Source organism: Talpa occidentalis, unplaced genomic scaffold (genome assembly GCF_014898055.3).
Source record: "Talpa occidentalis isolate TD23 unplaced genomic scaffold, MPIMG_talOcc4v2.1 talOcc4.15, whole genome shotgun sequence".
Classification (NCBI taxonomy): Eukaryota; Metazoa; Chordata; class Mammalia; order Eulipotyphla; family Talpidae; genus Talpa; species Talpa occidentalis.
The window spans coordinates 55,895,869-55,913,223 of NW_023601543.1; the positions used below are offsets into that span (position 1 = coordinate 55,895,869).

At 39.8% G+C, this 17,355-nt stretch overlaps 1 protein-coding gene across 1 annotated transcript in view; it reads left to right on the forward strand.

The window, feature by feature from the left end:
• The window catches only part of SHROOM4 (shroom family member 4), a 191,883-nt gene that overhangs the window by 161,727 nt on the left and 12,801 nt on the right, over positions 1–17,355 (forward strand). The window contains 1 exon segment of the mRNA XM_037511668.2: positions 14,064–14,870. Coding sequence (XP_037367565.1) covers positions 14,064–14,870 — 807 coding nt within the window.

Below are 17,355 nucleotides of genomic sequence, written 5' to 3' on the forward strand. Positions count from 1 at the left end.
ATCCAGGCATGAAAGTGTGTGGCTCCAGATGGGGAAGGTGGAGGTGCAATAGGAATGGAACAGAAGGGATAGATGAGTATGTGTACTATTGCGAGGGAGAAGGGGCTATTTATTCATTGTGAAAACAAAATTACAGGAAATTAAAAACAGAAAAAAAATAGCCTTATTCCTACCACCCGGACACCCTGATTGTTTTCATCTCTCTGCTTTCTATTATCTATAGGTAGAGATTTGGGAGGCACTGCTATATTAACTATGTAGATGTGATTCTGTGTGTCCTGATTCTTTTGTTCCCACTGAGCATTACTTGGTAAACAATTTTTCATGTTGCTATAGTTATAACATTTAATGTCTGCATAATATTTCACCAGCTTAATGTGCTCTAATTTACTTAATCATTCCCAAATTGTTGGATAATTAGATTGTTTTCAATTTCTTACTATTATAAAGTAATGCTGCAGAAAAAAAAATTAGTAGCTATAACCTTTTTCTCATTTTGAATTATCTCATTAAAAACAATTATCTGGAGTTGAGTTTACTTGCCAAAAGAATATGAACATTCTTATTCTTCTTGGCAGATTTCACCAAACTGCTTTCCTAGGATGCATTTTATACTGTGTTAGGTATATATGAGCATACCAGTTCCCCCCAAATTTTGCCATCAGGGAACATTTTCTTTATCTGATGTGATAGGTGGAAATGGTACCTATTACAGTTTTAATCTGCTTGCTTTGATTGTTCTAGTTTGAATGCTTCACGTGTTTATTGAATATTTGCACTGCTTCTCATATGAATGGTTGGTCTGTTCAGATTATTTGCTCACAGATACATTACACCTTTTGAGGGAGAAGTAGAGAGAAATTGGTGACTGGATCTTGGGAAAGAAGGAAGACAAAAGTAGCTCTGAGACCCAAGAACTTGGAGAAAGCCATGGACATAGCTGGGGAGATGAGCAGAGGAGATGGTTTGGTGGAGATGAGAAGATTGAATTGGGATGGGCTGAATTTGGAGTTAATGAGGGAGACAGTGGATTCTTTGGAGGAGGCTTGTAGTTCCTACTGCCAGAGGTCAGGGTGAGGAAGAAGAGCCAGCAAAGGAAACTGAAGGGGCAAGGAGCTCAACTGGTAGGAAAAGTAGGTCAGCACACCATCCCAGGAAGTAACGACGAGACAGCTGCTACTGGCTTAGACAGTTTATAATCACAACTGTCCACCAAGAAAGCAAACTAAATAAAATGGTGGACATAGAAAGTAGGTGACATAATGGTCTACAAGAAGGATGCAAAGAAAAGAAATGCATGCAGCTTTACACATAAATGCACACATTTTAAGTATATAATTAAATGACTTTTGGTAAATTTACAATGCTGGACAATCATCACCACGATCCAATTTTAGAACATGTCCATATTGCAGAAAGGATCCCTTGTGGCCATTTTCTGTCACTGCCTGTTTCTGCCTTCAGCCTCAAACAACCACTGACCTACTTTCTGTCACAATGGATTTGCCTATTCTTCATATATATATATATATATATATATATATATATACACACACACATATACACACACACACACATAGTGTCACATGATATGTGGCCTTTGTGTCTGGCGTCTTTCACTTAGCATGCTTTACCAGTTCATCCATATTGTAGATGTATCAGCATTTCATTTCATTCCCTTTTTATCCAAATAATATTCCACTGTGTGGACAGACAACATTCTCTTTATCCATCACTGGGCATTTGGGTTGTTTGCACTGCTTAGCTGCTTATTGTGAATAATGCTGCCATGCCCATTCATGTGCAGATTTTTGTGTAGACATATGTTTTCAATTATTTTGGACACATACATTGGAGCAGAATTTTTTGGCCACGTATTAACTCTATTAACTTTTTGAGGATCTGCCTGTTTTTCAAAGCAGCTATATGTACCATTTTACATTTTCAATAGCAATGTAGAAAGTTTTGAGTTTCTCTTCATTAATTTTAATATAATATGTGTTTCAGTGTGATTTGAAAAAATATTTTTAAAGATTTATTTATTTATGCATACAAGAGCTGGGGTACAGGCCAGAGATACGGGGAGGGGGGGTGGGTGAGAGGATTCATCAGAGAGAGAGTGGGGAACAGAACAGGCAGACTAACTGAAATACACTGCTGAGGGGAGCAGTGGGCAAGACAGGAGAGGACTGCTTCACCATGTGGGTTGTTCCCTGGCTGGCAGGGGATCAAACTCGAGCTGCTGCAGAGGCTGTGAATTGCTTTATAATGCGGTGCTTAACCCCTCGCACCACCTCAGAGAGGCCTGAAAAATATTTTTTTTAAAAAGGATGTTTTAAAAGATGTTTAAACATTAAAAAATTATTTAAAAGAAGTTGGCTAGGGAAAGGGAGGAAAGAAATGGGGTAGTTAGAGGGGGCTATGGGGTTTAAGTTAGTGGTTCTCAAAATGTGGTCCTAGTGCCCTAAGAGTTTCTTGTTAGAAATGCAAATTCTAAGGTCCCACTCAGACCTGAATCCCAAACTGGGATGTGGCCCAATGATCTGTGTTTTAACAATCTCTCCTGGCAGTTCTGATGCATTTAAATATGAGAACCACTGGTATAAATGAAGATTTGATCAGGATTTGGGAAACCGGTTTATGTTTAAAAACAGAAAGCAGGGGTCAGTGGAATGGGAAAGAGTATTGATCCTGAGATAGAGGTGGCAGATCGCAGTTTATGATCTCAGGGAAAATGAAAAGACCTAGGAAAGGTCAAGGGTACAGATGACATTTAAGAAGAGAAATCCTGAAGGAGTTTCTGCTTCCCTTTCCCACCTGACACACACATATTTTTAACTTTTTTTATGTCATTTCTATCACAACCTGAATGATAAGTGTAGGTGGGAAAATCAAATGTATGCTCTTGAGCTTCTCCTTGTGCTTGGAAGCCTGCAATGAATTTTAATTCCAGGTAGTTACACTCTTGGTTGTCTACCTCCACTGTTATTTGGCTTGTGTGCAGAGAATGCAAAGGCATTTTAATATTAGCAGGAGGGGGAAATTGGTGAGTAGGTCTGGCGGGAGAAAAAGCTACTAAAGTGTGATGATAAAAGCCTGAGGAAATTATTTTCTGGGTGATCTCTTTTGGTTTTCTGTACTTATGATTGGCTCTTGTGAGCTTTTCCATTTTTCCTCTCTGCACAGACTTTTGGAATGTGTAGGGCATTTTTTATATGTATGGCTATAGTTAATTCTCACAACATCCCTGTGAGCTTAAGCCTTATTTTTCCCATTTGATTGATAAGGAAACTGAAATTCAGGAAGGGTAGTATACTATTATTAATAACAACAAAGTGTTTAATAGCTAAGATTTGGTAAGTGTTTATTATGTGTCAGGATTTGCTGCATGCATTTCATATGAATTAAGTTATTTATTTTTTATCATGACCTCATGACATAGTTGCCATTTATGGACCCAGTTTTACAGATGAGGAAATGGACTCACAGACAGATTATAAGTTATTTGCCCAAGGTCAGATGCCTGACTCCAGAGCCCATTACTTTTGTGGTTCTATGACATGCACGTGATGAAGCTAGACCACTACCCAGGTTTTTCAGCATTCAGCCTAAGGTTCTCTTTCTTCCATCTGTCATGCCACAATATAGCAGAGTGTGGAATATACAGTGCACATTTCCTATTTAATGATTGGGTAAAATCAAATGGATAATTCAGATCTAAATCTCATTTCATTAGAAAGATTATACTTTTCAGGAAGCCTTTGCCACCTAAGAAGAATACAACCTTCAGAGGCACAGAAGGATTTGTCAAAAGTATATCAAAATAAATTTAAGTACTTGGTTGGGTATTAATTTAATCCTGGGCACACAAAACTGATCCAAGGAAAATTATAAAACTCTAATGGGAGAAATAAATACATGAATAAATTCATATCTATTCTTTGCTTCAACTTGGGAAGACTGAAATAGTCATGATTACAATACTCCCAAGTTACTATATAAATAATACACTACTAATTAGAATCACTATGAGATACTTATGGAAGTTGTCACATTCATAGTAAAATTTATCTGGAAGATTAAGTGGGCAAGAACACCAAAGAATAAGTTTATTTAAAAAGTTAATGATGGTTGACTTACCCTATCAGATTTTAAAGACTGTCATAAAGTGACAATTATCAAAATCATATGATAGTGCATTCCAAAGAGAGAGATTTGAGAAACAGATTCAAGCTATTCAAAGAATAAAGGGCATACTGGAAGTGAGCCTGAACTGGGGAAGGTGATCATTATTCCTTTAATAAATGTTTGGGATTTTAAGTGTTGGTATGGAGAATAATTAATTTAGATCCATAGCACATACACTACTCTGTAGTATATTTTAAAAAGCAGACTAGGGCCTCCCCTGGTGGTGCAGCGGTTGAGCGCTGGGCTGTGAAGCTGCCTGCAGCCTCTACAGCGCCGGTTCGATCCCGGCCACCGGTGAGGGTCCCACAAGGTGCGCAGACCTCTCCTGCCACCCGTTGCTCCCCTCAGCAGTGTATTTCATCAGTCTGTCTGTTCTGCTTCCCGCTCTGGCTCTGGTGAATCCTTTCACCCTCCTGCGCTTCTGACTGTACCCAGTGCCTGTATAAATAAATAAATAAATCTTAAAAAAATAAAAAGCAGACTAGTGGAATAGCATATTTACTCCAGCTATATATGGGAGATAAATTTGTGTCTGTTAAATTTAGGACATCATGAGAGACAAGATGGATGATTTCAAATGTATAAAAATTGGTGGGGGAGGGAGGAACTTTGTACAACAAAATGTATAAAAAGGTAAAAAACAGAATGAGAAAAATGTCTGGGATCAGCATTGCTGATAACAGGATAATGTCCAAAAAGTATAAAGAATGGTTGCAGCTATAGAAGGTCAGCTTTCAGATTCAGCTTCGTAAAAGGACAAGGAAAATGAACAGGCAATTTACAGTTGAGGAAATCAAGGCAGTAAAATGACTGCATAGAAAAGTACAGCCTCTCTAGCAATTAAGAAGATGCAAATAAAAACAACTTACAAGTATCACAATGTTCCTATTAAACTGTCAACAATTAATGAGAATGATAAATAGAAATTATAAAACCCTGTCTTGGCAAGACCAAGAAAAAACAATATGTGTTTCTGGGAACAGTGTAAAGTAGTTCAGTTTTCCTGGATAATGGTCTAGAAATATAAATATATGTGACAAGAGTCACAAAACTGTTCAGATTCCCAAGGAAATAACCTAAAATGACAAAAACAATTTATTTAAAGAAGTCCACAGTGATGTAATTTATAATCCTGGAAAAGGTTTATCAATCTAATATATCATCATGATGGAAGAAAATATAGCCTTTAACAGTGACAGGTATACAAATCTTGGGTTTTGCACAGAAATGGGTATTTGCAATATTAACCAAAAAAAAAGGTAAATCTTAAATCACATGTTGAATCTGATAGTAGCCATGCAAAAAGAAAATTCAGAAAGGCATCTGGCAAAATGTAAATAGCTGCAGTTAAATTCATATGGTGTTATTTGGAAACATGTCAAGTTGCTGGAATTTATAATAAAAAAGAAAATCTAAAGAAGAATCAGCCCACACTGGTTTAATTTAGACCTGGGAAGTTAAAGATCAAAGGCTTGGATGAATCCCATATCAATAACCATGTTACTTACCAGACGTGCCTATTAGCTAGAATTTGGTTTTCTAGAATTATCCAACAACTAGCACAGCTCTTTATCTATAGGAACTATGACATTTTTTTTTCTGAGGGGGGGTACATCACTAGATCTATATGAATATCCAAATTTGTCATGACCACCACTACATAGAACACCCCGCTCCCCCAGTAAACATTTTATTATCTGGCTCAGAATTTTCTTCTTAAGAACTTTGTGTTTCTCTTCACCACATCACCAGCACTAGTTGGCATTTCAGTGCCATTTTTCACAAAGAAGCACATTTTTTCTCTACCATGGTTACTGCAGCTGTATACAACAACAGAGGCCCATCAAGCCATAGGAGCACCAAGGGTTTGACTAAGGATCCCTACTTTGCCAGGTGACTTGCTCTACAAACCAGTATTATAATGCCTTGCAAGTGAAATTCACACTCTTTGCAGAAAGGCCAGTTACTACATTTTATATATCTTCAGGGTCACTCTCAAAGGGTTAAAATCTTAAATGTTAAATACATACACACCAAAGTACTACTCTATGATAATAATTATCATTCAGAATTGAACACCCAGAGTGCCTTTCTGAGTATCCAAGGAAGAATCATGTTCTTAATGGACTTTGGTATGAAATCTAGTCTATTGTATTCTGGGTCTTTGAAATCCAGTACCTTAATGTATGCTGCACATGAGGACTCAAATAGACAAAACTTTCTCTCTCCTCTTGACCTGTCCATTGCTTAACCATGATAGGGCACCAAATTTCCTTAAATAGTATCAGGACTCCCAGAGCATCCTGGAGCTCCAATATGCCCATTATTTGATTTTATAATCCACTTAACACGAGTGGTATGTATATAGTTAAATAAAATGCATATTGTTTTGAGAGCTTTTCCTTAATGAATTTATCTCTCTTAAGGTACCCCGGTGAGTTGGAAACCTAGAAGATAATCACTGATTAGTGGATCTCAAAGGGTGTTCCCAACTCAGCAGTACAATCATCATCTGGAAAATTGTTAAAAATAAAAATTCTCCACCCTATCCCAGACCTCATACATCAGAAATTCTAGGGGTGGAGCCCAGCAACCTGTGTTTTAATAAGCCCTCCAGGTGATTCTGATGCAGATATGTTTCTTAATAACCTGGGCCAGCCTGATCCTCAACTAAATGCTTCTTGTGGATATCAAACCCTTCTGATGCCTTAGCAGTGTGTTATATATCCCTAAAATTTCCTTTATTAAATCTCCTGAGAAGGTTATGGGAACATTGGAGAGGCATTATATTATACTGACAAAAACATGGGCATTGGAATCAGATTGACCATTGCTGGAACTTTGTCTTGGCCACTCACTCTCTTTGTATTCAGCTTTTTAATCTTTGGGGGCCTTATTTCTAACATGAAAAAGAGGATATCCATGCCAGGATATTGTCTCAAGGGTTAAGTGAGATCAAGTCTGTCTATTGTTCAGCCTTGTGCTAGACACACAGACACTTAGTAAACAAGAGAGATCATTACCACCCCTTCGCCCCCTGTCTGTGGCATGATGTAAGGGCCACAGGAGTACTGGGAAGCCCTTCTTAGAAATTCCAAGTTGAGGTCATTGGAAAGAGGGAACAAAGCTTCACCCAGGACAACCCCCAAAATGCAAGGACTTCTCTGATTTCTTAAAAAGATACTTTGCACCTGCCTCCTGGGGAGTATAGAAGGCTCTGGGCAAGTCCTGCCACTTGGATTTATTGTTGAGAGGCTAATTATTCCTCTGTGGACCCAGAGGCAGAGGGGTGGCAACAACAGCCTCTCTGGGCCCTTCTCCCCTCCCTGTGTGGCCTCCTTATGTCTCACTTCCTGGATCTTGCAAGTATTTCCTTCAGCAATAACCTGGGAGTGGCTGTTTCTTTTGGCCCGGTCTTATCTTTTGGCTGCTGAGGAAAGGGAAAGGGGAGAGGGGATGGACCTGTGCACTCTTGCTGCTGAGATCCTGGAATGCCAAGCTATTGTAATGAGTTTAAAAATAAAATTTCCCAACAAGAAAACTTCAAAAGGGCTGAGGAGGAGGCAGGAGATTTTCAGTCTCTGCAAATAATTGGTTTTCATTTTGAATTACTATTAGGCCAAAAAAAAAAAAATAAGGAAAAGATTATAACAAAAGGGAAAAATCTATTCCTCAGAAGAAAAGACAACCTGTGCCAAAGGAAAAGAGAAGAACAGCTCAAGACTTGGCAGGCAGTTTGTTTTTATTTTGGAGATAGGGTCTCCTGCTGGTGTCAACAAAGCCCCTTCGCAAACCTAGCCACCATGTTTCCTCCCTGTTCTTCAGCATGGAGTTCAAGTCTTCCCGGACACCTAGGAATGAATGTAGTGCAAACACCTTTTCCCCACCCCAGGAGTTATTGCTTCAGTGGGACTGTCCCTTGGAGGCAGATAAGGCAAGTTCCAGTCTGAACACTACTGTTTCTTACTAGCTGGGGAAATTACCCTTTCCGGCCTGCAGGATGCTCATCCAACAACTGGCAATAATGGTATCTACTATATTCCTATGAGCTGATTGGAAGATTAGTAGATGTGTGTACATGTAAGTGCCTAAAACAGTGCCTAAAACATAGTAAGAAGTTAAAAAGCTTAGCTTTATTCCTTTCACGAGTCTCCTTGTCCTCTATTCCAGAGAAGAATCCTTACTTGGCCCCAGAGCGAAGTTGTACATTCTGTGCATAGAGGAACCCTTTGAAAATAGGACCTCTAGAGGCCAATACCCTTGGCTTGAGCCTGACACATGTCAGTGGAAGTCTCCGAGGCATCATTTTGCTCCAGCTGTTAGTGTCAGGCAGGCAGGGGCTATATCAGTTTTGTCCCCCACCTCTGATCTGGTCACCAGGCCCAGGGAAATACTTGTTAAAGACTTGGAATGACCCAAGTTATTGGACCAGCTGATGGCATTGAAGGTAGTGTTTCCCTTTCTAAACTCCTGTCTCCTTCTACTCCCCTGATGGAAGTGACTCCTCAGGGCTCAAGCTGGTCCTACACAGGCTGCATAAGTAACAGGATGGTGCTTTCAGCAATAGGATTGATGAAAAGAACAGCAATTTCCAGGGCACCTTGCTAGGGCTCGGTACCTCCACTTTGGTCACTGTACCATGAGCTGGAGCACTCTGTGTCCCCAGAGGAGCATGTTCTTTTCTTCCAACAGATTCTGGAGTTGTCTAATTACAGGTAAATTCTGTAAGGTTGACAGAAGTGGGCAATATTTAAATAAGACAACTCAGACTATCTAGTCCTTTTGATCTTCTTGCTGCTCTTAAGCCTAAACTTGCCTTTTATTGCCTCTCCCTTTTTATTTTTTTTAAGATTTATTGTGTTTATTTATGCATACAAGAACTGGGGTACTGACCAGAGGTGCGGAGGGTGAGAGGATTCACCAGAGACAGAGTGGGGAGCAGAACAGGCAGACTGACTGAAATACACTGCTGAGGGGAACAGCGGGCGAGTCAGGAGAGGTCTGCTGCACCATGTGGGTAGCTCCCTGGCCAGGGATCGAACTCATGCTGCAGTGGACGGTGATAGCTTCATAGTGCTGAGACAACCCCTTGTGCCTCCAAGGAGGCCCTTCCTCTCCCTTTTTAGTAGATGAGAACGAGTGAGTGAGCCCAGGGTCAAAATCCTTGGTTAGCTAGGCCCTCTTTGCTAGGCAACCATGGGACTACTGAGCCTGAGGTCTCCTGGCTTCTTGAGTGAGCAGGTTGAGCAGTAACCAGGGGGCAGACAGTCCAACGAGGAGCGAGGCTGAAGCTTACAGCAGCGAAGGCGCATAACTTGCACACTGATCCACACTGGCCCGGAGTGAAGAATTGCACTCGAACAATAAACATAGTTCTGTCACCTATTAATCACCTCGCCATTTACCCAGCATCAGCTCTAGGGCCTATTTTTATAGTTAATTCTCACAGCAACTTTGTAAGATAGATATTTTACTGAAACTGAAATACTTTGCTCAAGGCCATGTAGCTTTTGAGTTACGGAGTCAGATTTTTAAATTTTGCTGGGTTTCAGAGCCAAGTCTCTCTGACACTGTTCTGTCTGGCTCTGCCTTTGCTGTGCAGTGGCTAAGAAAAAGGAAAGACTGGGAAAGTTGATGACTATCAGGGAGGAGGGTTCGTCTAACTACAACTGCAGGACCTTGGCCCAACTAGGATCTTTAGTGAGTATGCTGCCCCTACCTGAATTTTATTAACATCTAGATTAAAGATGAAGGTGGGGAAGGGGAGAGAGCGTAGGGACAGAAGATAGTAAAGTTTGTGGTGAGGGGTGGGAGGACAGGATGTAAAGATCGGAAATCAACCTATGAGGGACAAATAATTCTGCTCCCAAAATGCCACCCCTAAACCATAACACTCCCTTCCTTTTTACCCCAGACCTTTGCTTCCATAGTATGGCCCTGAGCCACTTTTACTAGAATCCCTTGGAATGTTAAAATGCAGATTCCTGGGCCCCACTACAGAGGAACTAAACCCCAATTTCTGGTGGTGGGACCTATAAACTTGTATTTTAAACAACCTCTCATAGAAATTCTAATTAGAAGCCACTTTTATTAGGAAGAGCTGTCCCAGACCAGTGGTTTCCAACCTTTTGGATCATGTACCCATCTCAGATAGAGTATCTCCTTCAATGAATGCTTGTAGTTTATTAACAAATTTCTTCTATGTACTAATGTCCTAATATTTGTTTTCATTTTTAAGGAGAATTTGTTTCATTTGATAATTATTTCAGTAATCACTAAATTTATATTTCATGTGCATATATACCTATACATAAATGCACTTACATATATGCATCTATCTATCATCTATTGAGAAAAAGATGCATATTTATTTCTATATGCATATACATACATTATATATACTCTATATGTAATTTCTAGAAGGTCATATAAGTAACTATTAAACATGATACATCCGGAAGAAGGGTAGATTCCATAACTAGGGATACAGAATTTTTTTCTTTTCAATTAAACAATCATTAATCAGGGTAATTTTAGGATACTCCCTTCAGGTATTGCCACCATAGAGCACCCACCACCAAATCACCCATAGTTCACCAGCATAGACCATTGTGCTTCCCTCCCTCTTTGCCCTCATCCTTCCTCCACACATTCTTCCCCCACCACTCCCTTCTGGGTGCTTCAGTTCTGTAGTCAGCTATCAAGGTTTAGTTTTTAAAAGGGTGTTCATCTGACCCTTAGTTTACTCTATATCCCACATATTAGTTAATGTTTGTTTTTAAATGCCAAAAATGGTAAGAGTTTTGCACCGGTGTCTTAGAGGAGTATGGTCTCTAGTTTTCTTTTACATAAGTTGTAGCTTTTGTGTTGTGGTGTGGCTGTTATGCAGGATTCTTTTATTCTCTAGACTAGGAAGTATAAATAGTCCTGGGGTTGTCTGTTCCTTAAAGGCTGGTAGAACAAACATAAGACCATATGAATGTGCTAATATTTTGTCAAATTTATCAGTATTTTCTCCTATGCAAACTATTGAATTTAGATTTCTCATTCTTCTGTAATCAGTTTTGAGTTGTTGTTTTTTTTTTTTTCCTTAAAAAACATTCTAGGACCTCCCCGGTGGCACAGCGGTTGAGCACTGGGTTGCGAAGCTGCCTGCAGCCTCTGCAGTGCCGGTTCAATCCCCGGCTACTCCCCGGCCACTGGAGGAGGGTCCCACATGGCGCGCAGACCTCTCCTGCAGCCCGCTGCTCCCCTCAGCAGTGTGCTTCGGTCCTTCTGCCTGCTCTGCTCCCTGCTCTGCTCCCCGCTCTGGCTCTGGTGAATTCTCTCACCCTCCCACGCTTCTGACTGTACCCAGTGCATGTATAAATAAGTAAATAAAAATAAATGAATCTTTAAAAAAATAAAAAATAAAGAATAGTCTCTTTTTAGTGTATTTTAAAAATAGATTTTTCCTTGATTTTAGTGTTTAACTGTCATATCTGTCATCAACTGAATAATCTCCCATTTTGTTTCTGCTTTTTTTCTACCTTTTTTCTACCTAGATTTTACTTTATGAATTTTGTTGCTGTGTTATTTAGTACATTAAAGATTCAGGGTAGTTAGATCTTCATCCTGTGTTCAAATCTAGTATTATAGTACCCTTCTTTGTCTTGTTTCTTAATTTTTACCTTTAATTCAACTTTTTATTATATGAGTTTCATGACTTTGTATTTTTTATTTGGGAAATTAATTAATTTACAAACAAATATTTATTGAATACCTACTACGTGGCAGACATTATGTTCCAGATGGATGAGACACAAAAGATCCCTGTCCTTATGGAGCTTATGTTTTAGTTTGAGAATGGAGCACAGAATAAACAAGTTAATATAGGTATGTGATATAGTTTCAGGGTGGGGTGTATGCTCTGAGAAAGAGCAAAATAGAAAAGGAATATTAAGGATAAGTCTTCTCTATTTCAGATAAGGTGGTGAGGAAAAGCTTCCTTGTCTGATATAGCATTTGTCATCTGAGGGGGAAATGCCAGAAGAAACAGTTGACACACAAAGATATTGTTACAATCTTAAGGAACTCTAGGTAGGCTAAGGCCCAGAGAAGAAGAGAATGGGGATGTGTGAATATAAATTTCTGATCCATGTGCATGATAACCTAGCCAGGATGGTGACTGCAGATGAAGGAAGTAAAGGGGATTTTACTTTCCATTCCATCTGAGTGTTTGTATAATATATATATATATATATATATATATATATATATACACTTATATAATATATATGTATAGTTTTTAAAGAAATATTCTCAGTCTTCAATGTGACTATTAAATGAGTGTTCTTTCTGATGATTTAATTGAACTGCTGGAATTTCCTGTCACTAGGCAGTACTTAGCATGATACTGATTGCTCACAAATTACAGCAGGAAACCAGATATTCTGGTTTAGGGCTTAACTCTTTTTACTCTGAAGCTAAAGACAGGTCCTTTGACTTGGTCACACTTTAGTATACAGAAGTTTGACTTTTTAATACATATTTGTATACATATTCAAATTAATCTGGACTCCTTGTCCTTGGATATTTTCATCCAAGACATTTTTGTCTCACCTCGCTACTGATAAGCTTTTTAATTTTCTAAATTTTTTGTATTATATATAAATACATATATGTATAATTTGTACAGACCCATACATACATGCACATACCCTTAATTCTTGAAATTGGAATTTATTTTGATATGTAATAGATGGTGTATCTACAAATAACACTGCTCTGCTATTATTTCAAAAAAATTATTAAATAATCTCCTTGTTATGGAAGCCAATTATATAGATAGTTTTATCTGTTTCTGGACTGTCTGTTCTGTCCCATTCATCAGTAACACACGGTTTTAATTACTATTGCTTGATGATATACTTAATCCCTTAGAGTCTCCTATTTTTTCTGCAGCAAATATTCTTTAGTATTATATCCTGCCTCATTTTGCAAGTTAATAAAGAATGTTCTGTAGTTAAATATAGTTTAGAATTCCTGTTGAGAATGAAATTCATGTTCTGACTGGAATTTCATTAGAAGGTGATATTTAAATTCCAATATAGCAGATATTTTTGAATGGCCTGATTGATGTTTTTTGGTGCAAGTAAAATAACATGGATAGAAAGCATACATATCAAATTGCTGATACAGCTTGCATCTATAGAGGCAGCAAGGAAATGGAAACGGGGAGTAAAACAAAGGGTATTACTTTATTTTTTAAAAAGATTCATGAGACATTGAAGTAAAGTATTAAAATGTGCTAATTCTGGGTGATAGGTAGGATCATGAATATTTATTACAGATATCTCTGTATGTTCCAAATATTTGAAGTTTTTCATGATTAAAAACCAAGCAAACAAAAAGAAGAGATGAAGCAGGATAACCAGGCTTGTGAGCCCTAGAACACATCACATTTAATCTGGGTGCTACAGAAAGACTGGGCTACTCTGTGTGTGCAGATTTTGGAGCTTGAGTGCCCAGGTTTAAATCCTACCTCTACAATTTACTAGGTTTATGACCCTGAGCAAGTTATTGAACCTGCTGGTACCTCATTTTCCCCAGCTGTAAAACCAGGACATTTATAAAGCTACTACATCCTAGGTTCATCGTGAGGATTAAATAAAAGACATGGAAAGCACTTAAAATAGTATGTGACATTTAGTACATACTCAGTAAGTGGTAGCTATAATATTATATATTAGTATCACTATTATTATTATTACATGTTTTTACTACATGTATTGTTCTGTGGAAGTTTGAAATTTTACATAAATTATACCCAAAATACAGGCATTCAAAAACTGTAACTCCCTTGTTTTACACAACCCTCATTTACTGTTTTTCAGGGAAATGCCTCATTCTAAGGCTAACTTTTCATGGACAACCCCCTTCCATCCTAGCCTTGAGAACCCGACGTTAGACTTGTCAAGTTACCGAGCAGTTTCTTCTCTTGACCTCCTCGGAGACTTCAAGCACTCCTTGAAACAAACAGAGGAAACTTCAGTTTATGAGGAGGGGGGCTCCTTGGCCTCCATACCCCGCCCCCTGCGCAGCAGAGCCTTCTCTGAGAGCCACATCAGCCTGGAGCCCCAGAGCTCCCAGGCCTGGGGGCAGCATCGGAGGGAGCTCTTTACCAAAGTTGAGGAGACCCAGCTGGATACTCTGGGAGCCAGGAAGAAGGCCTTTCCTCCTCCTCGGCCTCCTCCTCCCAACTGGGAGAAGTACAGGCTCTTCCGGGCAGCCCAGCAGCAGCAGCAGCAGCAACAGCAGCAGCAGCAGCAACAGCAGCAGGAAGAGGAAGAAGAGGAAGAGGAGGAGGAGGAGGAAGAAGAAGGGGCAGAAGAGGAGGAGATTGGGGAGGAGGAGCTGCCACCCCAGTATTTCAGTTCAGAAACCACTGGCTCCTGCACCCTCAATCCCGAGGAGGCCCTGGAGCAGCCGCAACCCCTGGGCTTTGGACACCCAGAGGCCTCAAGGCAGGGCTCACAAAGTCTCCCAGCAGAGCAAGAGTCCTTTGCTCTCCATTCCAGTGATTTTCTGCCCCCAAGAAGGGAATACTTAGGATCGGCACCTGAGAACACTCAGCCCCCTGGCTACTATGGCGTTGGCAGGCTTTGGAGGACATCAGAGCAAGAGGCCACCAATTCCCCCACGTAAGTGCTTATGAAAGACATAATGTCCTTGAAGAAGCAAGCAGCATGAGATCAAATTCCACCTCACCATTTTCCAGCTGTATGACGTAGGCCCGGTCAATTAAACTTCCCATCCTCAGTTTCCCCACCTGGACAATGGGTATGATGCTACTTATTTCACATGGTTGTAGGGAACATGAACATAATCTATGTGAATGGTGTACCCCCCATGCCTACTACATAGTGGTGCTCACTATGTGGTAGTTGTTGATGTTCTTATTCCCAAATACCATTAGCAGAATATTGTATTATTTCTCAGCTTGTCTTTAAGGTATGCATCTGTTTGTAGCCCCATGGGCCAGGGACATTAAACCAGTGCTGCCTGTGTGGTCCAGCAGCCTTGCTCTGGCTCCTTCCTGCCTTATTGTGTCCTTGCTCTCAAGAGACAGAGGCCAGCTCACAGCCTGACCTGCCTCTGCTCCGGTCCTTCCTGGAACTTCTACACTCTTCACCCCCAGCATCCAATTTGTTCCTGGGGTTGTCTGCTTAATGCCCTGGTCATTCCTTACGACATTTAAGGACATTCTTTTCTTCTTCCACTTTCTCCATCACCCCACCCTTGTTTTCCCAGCCTCTCTGCATTGGCCTCAGTGGGCAATAGGTGGTCACGGAGGCCAAAGCGGGAATAGTATGGCCAGGGACTGCCTTTCCCCTGACCGTGCCAGTGTTCATCTGCATGCCTGCCATGCAGGGTTGCCCTCCTGGCTCCAAAGCAAGAGTTTAGCCTTTCAACTCCGCCAGTCCTCTACACAGAGCACATCACACTGTGCTGTGGGTGGGGGTAGATGCAGGTGTCTGTTCCCTAGATGCTTTCTCTAAATCCCTGTAGAGAAGAAACTTGCGTGAGATTTGTTGCTATTAGGAGTCAGTCCCTTCTTAGCATGTCTTTTACTGATAGACAAATCCATTGCTGAGCTACTTGGAGCTAACTGAAAAGTTTTCCAGACCAAGGTGCCACAAGCACAGCACTTGTCGGACCTGGCTGCCAGAAGCTGTGAGACTCTCCATATCAGATGCCTGGTGGCTTCTTCTCAAGCTATTTGTCCATCTATCAATAGCTGGGAAGCATTGTTATTGTAACTAGGAAAGTTCTATAGAAAGCAACTCCAATTGTTACCTATCACAGCAATTAGAGAATGTAACCCACTCTATAGTTGGCACTTACTATTTCAGAAGAATGAATAAACATGTATTAAGCACTTTCTATATGCCAGACACTGATAGTATTTTATATTCATTATTTCATTCATCCTACCAACAGTTCTGTGGGCCACTACTGTTCCCATTTGGCAGATGAGGAAACAAAGGGAAATGAGAAACTGAGGGAAATGAGAAATTAGCTCAGTCTGAATTGCATAGCAGAGATTCAAAGCCAGAAGAGTCTGACTCGAAGACCCACACATTTTGGCCATCCTAGGCAAACTCTCTCAGAGAGATCTTGTTCTAACAGTAAGTCAGACCTTTCCAAACGCCTCCTGTCTCCCAGAGGGCAATGTGTACCAGAGGCAGTAGTGACAGGATAAGCCTTAACACTTTCAGGCTCCTGGCCCTTCCTCCTTTTTTTTATGCACCACCATTCACCTGGGTCTGGTGGTCAAGGAAAAGAAAAGGAAATTGTTACTACTGGAGGTCTTGTAACCTGTGCTTGAGATTGTTTTTTTAATGACTATGGGAAGCAAAGGGAAACATTTGTTTCCATAGAATCCTGACTTGTGGCTATAAAAATCAATTATAGATGCGTCTTTGAGGGATGGAGAGTTAAGAAACAGCATCATTCTCAACATAGCTAATAGTTTTGGCCTGTTTACTATGTGCCAAGCATTGTTCTAAGCACTTTTGTGTGCTGATTGATTTAATCTCCACAACAAATTTATGAATTAAATACCATTAGTCTCATCCATGTTTTTGGACGATAAAAGCAAGTCATGGAGAAATAGTCACTTGTACAAGATCACAGGTAGCCAGACCCAGGTTACTTAGCTTGTACAAGATCACAGGTAGCCAGACCCAGGTTACTTAGCTCACTGTGCCCTCACAATCATCACAGGATCTCTGCGATCCTCAAGAAGATCCTGTACCAGACACTTGGAGAGTATAGGACTCTAATTAGTAGGAAATGATTTCAAGATTTTGTAAGGAAGAATAGTGTTAGGGATAAGTAGATGTGTATTATTTTGAGTCAGCAATACTGTGTATGTAGGATACATATATTATATGTAATATAGGCTATATGTAATATATCGTATATCATATACACTATAAATCTTGTATATTCTATATTCTATATACATATATAACATACTATATACTATGTATATCCTATATTATATACATGTGTGTGATATATAGTATATCCTATATTATATATTATATGACATATATCCTATATATTACATATAATATATATCCTATATACTATATAGCCTATTTATATATTACATATATC